The sequence below is a fragment of the Dermacentor silvarum genome, chromosome 2, assembly GCF_013339745.2.
Source record: "Dermacentor silvarum isolate Dsil-2018 chromosome 2, BIME_Dsil_1.4, whole genome shotgun sequence".
NCBI classification, from domain to species: Eukaryota; Metazoa; Arthropoda; class Arachnida; order Ixodida; family Ixodidae; genus Dermacentor; species Dermacentor silvarum.
The window spans coordinates 86,233,854-86,245,561 of NC_051155.1; the positions used below are offsets into that span (position 1 = coordinate 86,233,854).

The 11,708-nt window shown below is 45.5% G+C and overlaps 1 protein-coding gene across 1 annotated transcript; it reads right to left on the minus strand.

The window, feature by feature from the left end:
- Positions 1-1,899: 1,899 nt before the first annotated feature.
- On the minus strand, positions 1,900-8,133 carry LOC125943645 (uncharacterized). Its single transcript, XM_049663099.1, has 3 exons — positions 8,042-8,133; positions 4,960-5,215; positions 1,900-2,708 (listed from the first exon to the last, which is right to left on the minus strand). Exons 1-3 carry the CDS (start codon positions 8,106-8,108, stop codon positions 2,426-2,428), a joined length of 606 nt encoding a protein of 201 aa, XP_049519056.1. The 5' UTR covers positions 8,109-8,133; the 3' UTR covers positions 1,900-2,425.
- Between the last annotated feature and the right edge of the window lie 3,575 nt (positions 8,134-11,708).

The following is an 11,708-nucleotide window of genomic DNA, read 5'->3' on the forward strand; positions in this document are numbered from 1 at the left end:
GTCGTTGCCTTTGGTCGGCGCCTGTGTGGGGCATCACAGGGTCGGCCTTCCTTGCTGAATGCCTGAATAATCCTGTTGACGGTCTTTAGCAGCCTGTGCACGAGAGCACCGATGGAGCGCTGTGAATATCCCTTGAGCGAATATTGTACGATTTTCCACCTCTCTTCTTCGGGAACGCGGGCCATGCTGAAATTCAGTTGCTGCTCTGACAGATGCGGTAATGTGCACGAATATATATACGCTCCTCAAAGACGGAAGCCGCTTTTTAAATACGCCCACAAGTGTCATGAGCATGCATGGCCTGGCTACAGATCAATAATGACCTTGAGAACGCCTACAAAACATTACATATATTTTCAAGTTTATTGATGCATCGTGGGGAGCGTAATGAAAAGTTGAACATCGTCACCAATCCCGAACCGTACGGCCATCTTACTGCGGTGCGCGCGCAGCAGACGACACGCACTTGCTTGCGTAACGCAATGCGCGCGGCGGGAGAATTTGCGCACGCCGGACACACTGCGCATGAGCAATGCTTCTCGTTGCCGCCGCTGAACCACGCTGTGAGCTCAGAAGGCCACGCGTTCCCGTGTTCACCAAGGTAAATATACCTGGTAGCGAAGCTTCCATAGAAGCCCATACGTTCAAAACATGGCGGTTCATCTGCGGTTCATGGGGCTTAGCGCCATCTGTGTGAGGAGGGAACACTTCCGGCGGAAGAAAAAATAATGTGACGCCATATCCGTTAAAAACAGAAGTGACGTCATTTTGTTCTCAAAGGCGCGAAATTTGTTTTCGAAGGCTGGCCATTAGCCATTCGAATTGATGGGCGTTTCGAGCTTTCAGCGCGGAAAGTGACGCAGGAAAAGTTCAGCCGTACGGGTGTCCAAATCGCATCGCTGCACGTAACATACTTTCTTTGGAGGCCGACGAACGCTTTGGGTGTAGAGTGCTCGTCCTTTCGTCGGACGCCAAGCCCGTCGGCCAGCGCTGTCTCACGAGAACAACTAAAGTAAACAACTATCTGGCGGTCGCAACTCACTTCTTTTGACTGAACAGGTTAAGAAACAATGAAACTACCCGCGTCACCAAATTAAGACAACCGTCGACAAGCAAAGCAACACAACATGTGAGGGGGGCGTGAACTTTAACGAGCGCGCCTTTCTGTCCACTTCAAGAGCTGCATTGCATTGCCAGTGATAGCGGCGTCAACGCCCGCGCTCTCGGTGGGCGCTCTCGGTGGGCGCTGAAAAAAGGTATTTATTGATAATGATCAAGTAAAATAGAATTGTTCTTTATTCGCCATGCGTACATAAAATTGATTAGGAATTTTATTTTGGTCGAATGAATCTAAGTATGTCTCGCTTTAATTAAAACCCGCTTTTTCTTTCCCGATGTTTGTTCCCTCCAAACATAGTCGCGCTTCAGTCGCTGCTCTCATAATCACCCTTGCTGATATCGGTGACAATTCGTTCTGAACCGCTTTTCGGCCGAAGCTTCGCGACCATTTAGATCAACCTTGTGTTCACCCTCAAAAAGATTGCGACTGTACGTCATTTTCTTACGGCAACTCAGTTTAAGAAGGGCAGCGTAAATGTTTGCCCCTTCTCTACGACAGGTACCTTGTCCAAATCCGGTTTCGTAGTTATGAACTGATATTGGCAGGCTTGGGTCTTGTGACTATGCGTGAAAGACTGTTTGATCGTGACATGGTATTTCTACTTCAAGTTGTGTGAGGTGACCTCGACTGTGCCACACTGCTCACGTCCTTGCGCGGTCGCATGCCACCTCATAAAGCTATTAAGTGTCTTCGAACATTCCATCCTCACGCTTGCTTAAGGTGCCCAATATCGCGGCTGCAGGAAACATAAGATTCTATGTTTCTTAACAGTGGTCTTTTTCTCTAACTTCACATGAAAGTTTGCATGTTTTGCTGTGCCCTTTTCTAGTAGTATTATTTATGGTCAGCTTTATCATATCTTCTTTGCTCATCCGCTGTACTATTATTCACATGAGGAATGTATTTTTCTGCATTATTCTCCACCCATTGTGCAAAAGTGTAATGTATCTGATATATCAGGAACAAATAATTGAAATCAAACACTTGGATTTTACAGGAAACATCACGACAATGACAACGCCAACACCGACAACTGAAATTTGCTTAGAGTGTGCATATAATTGATGTCGCAATGAAATATTAAAAAAAAGTTCTTCCACGCGTACAGTCCACTGAACGAATCGTCCACACAGCATGGAAAATGTAGTTGTGCATGCAGATGGTTGATAAAAAAAATAGCATCTATATTCTGTTTAAGCGTAAGGATCAGGTGTGTCAAAAGATTTAAAAATAGAAATTTCAAAAAAAGCAGTCGCATCTGGCAGCAGTTCCAAGCGAACATAGAAGTGCATGAGTTCACGCCCTTCAGTTCTTTCCACTTGCGGCGATTGCTTTGAATGCGCGACTCGCGTACCAGCCAGTCGCTTCGACCCAGAAGTCCCTGACGACGGCTGGCATCATCTTGGTCAGCACCACGGCGGCTATGCTGCCAGCATCTGAGGCACCGTCCACCAAAACGTATGTTCCCTCCAGCCAGGTGAGCCACACGTCCACCGGAACCAGCCCGTTGTGCGCCACCTCGAATAGTACGTTGAGTGTAACATAGCTAGAGGTTGTCGACACCGTGCCCGAGTTCCCAGCGCAGTACCTACGTTGGGGTCAGAGATTTCCCAGGTTTATTAAGTATGAATAAAATATTTCTACTAGGTTTAACACAATTTACAGTAGCGGACTAGACACAGCCTTTCAATATACAGCCAACAGACATTCGAGAAAACAAACGTGTAGGAGAAGGAGAAAAGGCCTGTGATACGTTACTTTAAAAATAATTATGCATGAATAGTATATTTTTGAGGATCTTCATATGCTTCATGAAACAAAATCAGAATAAAATTCTAAGATAGTTTGCTGCCAGTGGCAGTTGGACCCACAATCTCCGCATGACGAATGTAGTAAATTGACCTGTGGCATTCCCTGAGTTCACTTTGCTGATTGTTTATGTTCACATGTTACTGCCTTAATAGTGGGAGTGTTAGCGCCACTTGTGGATATGATAGAGTATCCGGAACGTCCATGCAACCATACGCGTGATGGAATACTGGATATTACGAGCAGGCATTTGGCCAATGAAACCTCGTAAACTGTATAGTATACTACCTAAAGGCATCAATTAATGAGGGTCTAGACCTTCAATTTTTATGTCAAGGATGTTAGGCCAACAGACTGTTAAATACAGGCTACATATTGACATGAAAATTTGCAAATTAGCGTCTTTTCCTTCACACGTCGTGGTGGTTAAATTTGTGATAAACTTTATACTTTCAATACAGTGAATTAAAGGTAATGTTATGGTAATGTTATGTTTGGTAATTAAAGGTAATGTTAAAGATAATGTTATGTTTGGCGTCTGACATAACGATGCAGGGTATGTGCCGCTAACACCTAGGCTTTACATCTATGTCTACGCAACCTTTCTATGGCGCCTGCAAGGCTCTGCAAAATGGGCTAAGACAATGTCCCTGGCGCGTGCGGCAGAGGACCATGCCCATCATGTGAAGTTGTGAGCTCGGCGCCCCCTGGAGAAAATTTGTATTTCCCTCCACTTTCGTCTGCCTATTCCTTTATTATGACTATGAAGTATACTCAAATTTTACCCTAATCACGCATTATGTCTTTGTTTGCATCAAAATTCTTCATTTCTATTCCCTTATATACTCCTTCGCTCTATATTTGTTGGCGTCATATAATTCTTATACAAAGAAAACAACCATCGAAGTACCCTGGTCGTAATCGAATCCATTGTTTTTCATAACCCAGATGGTAAATTCCATGCACACGTTAAAAGCTTTTCCCGTATTGGAAGTCAGTTACCTGTTAAATAACCGGTCAGTCAAAGAACCATACAGAATGTGTTGAGTATAAATATCAGGCCTTCCTTCCGCATTTTGCTATTTCTCGTTTTTGTAGACGTTGTCTTTTAGACAACGCACACCTACGTCTCCCGGTAATCTATGCTAGATACATCAGACAAGGAAACGAAATAAAGCACACTCGGGCAATAAAATAAACATTCCGTCCCGAAAATGCAGAGTGGGATATGGACGGAGAAGTAGATGGCTGTGGATAAATTTTCGCCACCGGAGTTCTAGAACGCGCACCAGAAGTACGGTTGCCGGTGCTTAGGTTTACAGTGAAAAGCACTGGGTGCAATATAGGAAGAACCTCCTTTCATGTAGGGAGACATTGTGCCCAGCAATAATTAAGCGAATATGTGTTAAGCCTCCAACGAATACAGCAAATGGCACCCTATCAGGTAGAACCCTCGATGCCGCAGTAATTCTGTTAGCTCACTGACTCTGTAGTCTTTATTTAAGGGCAGCTGCCGTGCCACACAAGTATCTCAAGCTCTGAGCGCTTCCATAACGACTTTGACTAAACGGAGAGAAACAGTGATCGAAGAGTCCCCCCCCCCCCCCCCCCACCGCTAGAATTCACTATGATGTGTCGCACCTGTTCACAAGCGGCGTCATTGAAGATTGATCCAGACCGGAAGCAATGTCTCTCTCCAAAATCCCAGCAGTGTCAGTGACTTCGTTACAAGTTGCTTTGGGGAGTAGGTGCATACAATGAAAGAATCTCAGCGTACGCAAAAACAGAGTGTGCAAAGGCTCTCCAGTGAGCTCCAAGAAAACGCCACGCGTCAACTCGGCGGATATGGAAAACAGCGGACACTATAGGCCAAGATAGGTACTAGCACGAGATGCATCTCTCTTGCCCTGTCGTCTAAGGCGTTGGCCATGTTCGACAAAAGTCAACCAGATAAACGTTCAATACTGGCTTGGTGTTTCGAAAGAATGGCCAATATGTGCAGCTAGGTCACGTGTTGCTGGCACACAAACCTCCATGGAGAGACAAAACGGAGCGCTCCCTGCGTGCTCAGGGGGACTTGGAGCATCGGCTTGCCCTTTCGGCAAAACGGCTGCGGGGCACCACGTATCGCCAGTGTAGACAGTCCCTGCAGGGTAATGTTGCCAAAGTGCAGGCCCGGCAGCAACTCGCCGCCTTCCGACTTTGGGATTTGGTAGGACATCGGCAGCCGCTGCAGAAACGCGTCCACCGCCTTCTCCAGGTCAACATCGGGGAATGTGCACTCGCCTGGAAGGCAACACGAGAATATTCCTAAGCTATTTTTCACACCTGAGCGCGTGAGAAACACTGCATACGGAGTTGTGATATTCCGTACATTACACGCTCCGGCTTCGCGCGCCTTTCAAAAAAATATTACCCTATTTGGATAAAGAGCTGTGTTACAAATTTGAATGCATTTATTCAACGCCTTCGGACCATTCATCGCTTTTTCTGCAGCGGCAGCGACAACGAATCAGTGGTCAATGTTTTTAGGCAGTGCGTTTTAACCCAGCGCACTGCCACTGAGGAGGCATCTAGGCAATGATCCTGGCGTTGGCTTCAACCTGCGATTGGTCGCGACCTCACTGCCAAAAGCAGGAAACGAGGCCACTTGTGATAGCGATAAACAGATTTAAATATCTCAAGTTGTCGCCCTCCTGACACTTTTTGGTTGGCGGCGTACAAGCTTTAATAGGACGAAAGAGAAACGCGAAAAATGAAAGGCAGAGACGTTAACCAAGAATGTGCCTGGTTGGTTACCCTACACTTGAGGAGATAGAGAGGGTACAACATAGATAAGAGGGAAGAGTGATAAGAAATACAGTGAGGTAGGGTGTGGCTCCCACAAACGACAAGTTTTTTTTTGTGCACTTTGGTTTCACTTCTCCTTGTGACAGCATATAGTTGTCACTAACAAAAATCGAGCTTCTCGGTTATCGTTCTTATCAGTCAGAAAATATAAAGTATGATTCATTGTGAACACCATCATAGAAGAACGTTCACTAACAGTGCTAACAGTCACAAGCGTTCGTAAAGCCAACTCGCCTTCGAGAAACGCCAGAGGTCATTTGTAGTTTAGTGCATTCAAGAATGCTTGGGCCAACTACCCAGGATCTGTTCTTCTAAGAGTATGTGCCGAGCGTTCTAAGAGTATGAACTCAGCTCAGAAGTTCCTATCTGAATACATGGCAAGGAAGAAATATTTTTCTAGGCAGCCTCTGCACCCCATTTTATGAACCGGGCTACATTTAAAAGAAAAAGTCAGAATCTAGTGACTAGCAAGCACATTGTCGATTTAGGTTGTAAATATTTGACGCAAATTGTTTAAAACAGCAAAATGAAAAACTTCAAGAGTCAAGTTTACAACTCTGTAACTCAGGAATAAACAATATCGCAATTGTACTAAGTGCATTTCATATTAAGCCTAAAGTGGCCAAAATATGTATTATACACCGCTGTGTATTATACCACTAATTTGTTCGCAGAACTTTTGCAAATACCCTCGTCAAAATTGTAACTAGAGCATGCAAGTTTTAAGTTCTTATAATTGTGGACTTTAAGTGCTCTAACATTTGAAATTTGCAATATTTAGTACACAATTTTTTTTGCATACTTGAGGATTTGTAAACTTCGTGCGTCCATTTCTGGCAACTAACCAATCTTCTGTAATTATTGAACTGAATCAATATTCTGCTTGCTAGAATCACTAGCAAGCACAACTTTCTCTCTCAAATGCAACATACATTCAAATTGGTTCAATGGTTGTCTCATAGAAGTATTTCTAATGTTTTCTGCGTATTTGTATGGGCAAATCAGAGTTATCATGGAGGTAAAGCTTCCTCTTGGCTGCTTATGCATGCGTGACACGTTGCAGAGTACTGGGACGGCGGTGCCATGAGCGAGTGGTCGTGAACACGGGTTCCTTTAATATTTCCTTATTGTCTCTCCAGCATCCCTTTTGACGCGGGAAAACACAGTGCATATAAGTACGAATGCAAATGCTGCTGTATCAGAAGTTTTCTATAACACTATACAATGTCCTGATTGCACGCTTTTATAACATTGAAGCCCTTCAGTGTTCTTTACCCTTGACTTAATGAGCTGCCAAACAGATTACGAAAGATGTATACCAATCTCGTCAGCTGATACAAATACAGTGAAGCTGTATAAGCGAGTTCCCGTCAGAAGAAGGCGTACAGCAGTACTTTTGGCTGGTTATTCTTAATGATTTTTCATCACTCGCACCCTAGGCCTATGTGGCCGGTGCTAGGCTTCGACGCAGGCTGAGCTGCTTGCATCAGCTTTCACCTCCGGTGCCGTAAGTGGTTGCCTACAATGTGAAGACGGGAAAACGCGACGTAAGAAACAAATTGAGGATTGCGGTTTAAAAAAACCAAGCAAAGATGATTTCGTACGCGAAGTATCCTATTTTATAATTTATAATGAAATTTGAAAGCGAAAGTTTGGTATTCCGAAGCAGGTTGTGTTGTTGGTTGTTCTTCCATTGACATTTAATACAGAGCACTGCGCCTCTCGAATTCACCGCACGAAAACAGTTGTGAGAGTCCACTGAACAACATCGATTTAAAATTGAATTCTTTTCTGCACGGAGTTGCCGACGACATTATTGTACACTGTCTTATAATAGCGCGGAAGATTATTTGAAACGTTGCTTTAAGTTAGCTGGTACACCTTGTGTGTCGCTGACGGCTGCTGCTACGGAGCACTGCGTTATAGGCATGCGCACACTTCACTACAGACCAGAACTAGCTTTCGTTCCGCAGTCACTGATGACCGATAAAGGCAGAGAAAAGAAAAAAATTGAATACTGTATTTTCGTAGACCAAGAGTTAGAAAACGTAGGTTAACGACAAACTAATGAGCACATGTTAGAAAATAATATTGAAATTGTTTCATAGCATAGTTTTCATGTTGCTGATTACCTGTTTGAAGCTTCCCGGTTCATTTCCTTTATCGCTACAACCTCCAAACGAGAAGGTGCCTATGCGCGCTATATTTTACGAGCGTGAATGACTTAGTGCAGGAAACGTACGCAATAGATTAGGATCTCACCGAATTTCGCAGCCTTCTGTGCACAAACCACCGCTGAAAGCAGTAACAGTGCTCCGACAGTCTTCATCCTGGCAGTGATGTCTATTCTATGCGGTAGAGAGAAAAGTCAGGATACGTATGTGAAGAAAATCGCACAAATGCAGTTATTTTCTCTATATAGAGTGTGTTCGAATAAATTTCATCGTAATAGAGAATATTGGCTTAAAGTTTTAGTGTACAATGCAAAAAAGAAAAAAAAAGATAACCACAACCTGGCTATACAAGAAAAAATCAACAGAGAGTGCGCTACATGTGTGGTTTACATATTGCTTGGCCCTTTGCTAGATGGCTGGATGACCAAACATCCTGATGCGATGTGTGACGCAACATCAGTGCTATCAACGCAGCCGCCTTCTTTGCAGCAAGGAGCAGACAGAGGCGTAAAGGGGAATTCAAGTTTGCAAGCGCCGTAAACACAAAAATTTGCATATTTTTGCCTCTATGTGTTCAAAAAATATGAAGCTGTCTGGAAGTCATCTAAAGAAGCTCTCGAATGTACACAAGAGAGCCAGAGGGAGAATGTGAAAACCATGATAGTTAACCAGAGGGGTTTCTGGTCGCCTTACCTGCAGTGAGGCGAAGGACAAAGGTATAAAATACGAATAGAAAGAGACAGATAAACAAAGAGAAGAAAAACTAAATTTAAAATGCATTCACACAGGCCGGTGGCTTAACTGAAGCACCTCGCTCCTGCAAGGCTGACTTCTGGGAATTGCCGGACTCAGCGTCACATCACTTCCTTTCCTTAAAACTTCTAGAAGCGAATTGAATCTAAACATGTCCTGATTTCTGGCGGCTCCTACGTGAAGGCAGCAGTGTCAACGTTTATTTTCTTTGGCGAGTCAACGCTACCGCTCGTGTGTCTCTATAGTCGCTTGTGCGCATTCAATTTCGCAAGAGCATGAATCAGCACCAACTCGTGCTACTTTCTGAACAAAAGACATCAAACTCCGGCCAGCGCAAATTCTGGCACATTACCGCGAAGGACTCATATGTTAATGTGAGCATGCCCGCTTAGTGGTTCATTTAGTGGTTACACTTAGTGGTTCATTTAATGGCTACTTTAATGCGATTAGCATTAGTTGCGAACTTCACCCAGTTTGTGGTATGTAGCTAACCCCTTCCCATACCCAGCGACCCAATTGTTTACGCAGAGCGACATTGATCAATTTGATCAATTGATCAAATTATACAATTGATCATACGCAGAACGCACCCAACCCACTACCTTCGAGTGCAAGTAAACATACAAGCACGAAGAGGATTGATACTGACAAATCTAAAGCCGCGGAAGACTGGCCTGCGCTTCCGCGCACACAGCCTGCCAAGGAGCCTCCCCGCCTGATGTCTACTTCCACGCACACTTCGGTGGATGAAGTACCAAGGGTTGACCGACAGATCATACCGATGCTGTGGTCCCTAATGAATGTCATTAAAGAGCTACTGACAAGTATTGCAACCCCAGCCGCTCGAAGTGGCCTACAAGTGCTGGACGCGCTGAGCCCAGTCCTAGCAGCCCTCGAGTAGAACCATGGATGGCAATCACCAATCGTTCCGCCAAGAGGTCAGAGAGGCATCTATTATCCAGTGGAACGCCAGAGGACTTAGATGTCGGATGCCTGATTTTCGTCAGTTTGTATACTCTAACCGTTTCCCAATCATCGTAATCTGTGAACCGAAATTATCAACCCAATCCGTCTATCCGGCTACGAATCAATCATGTCCTCAACTTGCAGCGAAAGCAGCAAGGTCGTTGTGTTTATTCGTCGGGAGCTTACCTACGTCGTTCAGCAAGTGGCACTTCATGATGAGAAACAGTATGTTTGCCTGACTGTTAAGAAGAAAAAGGTAGCCTTTACACTGGTGGGTACCTACTTATCCCCTTCAACCCGGTTTGATAGCAAGAGACTAGAAGACATCTTGACAGCAACCCCTGGTCCATGAATTATCACAGGAGACTTTAACGCCCACCGCCCTATCTGGGGAAGCTCTAAAATTAACACAACCGGCCGACGACTGGCTTCATTCGCATCTGACCATGGACTGTCCCTTCTTAATGATGGGAGCCCTACCTTTTTACGAGGCTCATCATACAGCTGTTGCTTAGACTTGGCTTTTGTGTCACGTCGCTTGGCTACTCGTGTAAAGTGGTTTTTAGACATAGAGACACATGGGAGTGATCATATCCCCTGTTACCTTAAGATCAAGGGTTTGGCCAGCTGCCATTCGCCAAACACAATCCGGCGAATTGACTGGTCTACATTCGAAACCAGCATGGAAGAAGCTTGTCGCAACAGTCTCCCTTCTGGCCTTCAGCAAGCTATCAAGGAGGCAACGCAGAATTCGATGTGCACGCTGAAATGCAATGCAAGGTTATCCAAATCCGACGTGGAGTTAGAGCGACTCCGTGCGATTCGTCGGCGGGCCGAGCGAAGATACCGACGCACTAAGTCCATTCATGATCTCAGAATAGCCAGACGCACGCAAAAGAAAATCCAGCAGCGAATGGCCAAACTGGAATCTCAACGGTGGGCAAAATTTTGTGAATCCCTAGACCCCCGAAAATCTCTTTCTCACATATGGAGAACCGTGCGAGGCCTACGTACGTCTCCCGAACAACGCGTGCCATTCAAAGCCTTGGCACTTTTCCAACGTCGAGAGGACATCGAGGTAGCGGAAGATTTCTGCAGAAAGAATGCAGGTTAATCAACCTACACAGGCCGCCTTGGTACGGATAGCATTGAGCCGCATACACGGGACTCACGCATGGACTTGCCTTTCACCACCGAGGAGCTTGATGCGGCTCTTGCTTTGTGTAATCGGTCGTCGTCTCCTGGACCAGATGGCATATCGTACCGCATCTTGTGCTACCTGGGTGAGCGAGCGCGAAATGCCTTGCTGGATATATTCAATGAATCCTGGCAGGATGGAAACGTTCCTCAAGAATGGAAGACAAGCCGCCTGGTGCCACTCCTCAAACCTGGCAAGTCACCACTCGAGCTCGCGTCATACCGCCCAATCGCGCTGGCAAGTTGCGTAGGGAAGGTGATGGAACGCATGATCCTTGCCAGATTGGAGTGGTACCTGGAACGCTACAAAGTTTATCCAAATGCTATGGCCGGCTTTCGACGTCTCCGCTGCTCCATCGATAACGTCATAGATCTGGTCACTCACGTCCAACATCAAAAGAGATGTAAACGATTATCGGTCGCTATGTTTCTGCACGTAAAAGGAGCTTATGACAATGTTGCTCTTGATGCCATACTTGATGCTCTGGAATCGGTTGGCCTTGGTGGCCGCGTGTACCGGTGGACCCGCAACTACTTACACATGAGGTCATTCTTTGTGCAGACCGAGTACGGTCCGACGTCTCAACACTGCACATACCGTGGTGTTCCTCAAGGTGGCGTCTTGAGTCCCACACTATTCAACCTTGTTCTTGTCGGTCTCGTGGAACGCATACCAAATGCTGTCCATATATCAATGTATGCCGATGACATCTGCGTGTGGACATCAGGTGCAACACGTCCTCAGGTGCGCGCGAGACTTCAAAAATCTGCGACATCAATTTCGGCGTATCTCAGCGAACAAGGCCTCCAGATTTCACCTGAGAAATGTGCGCTGGTCG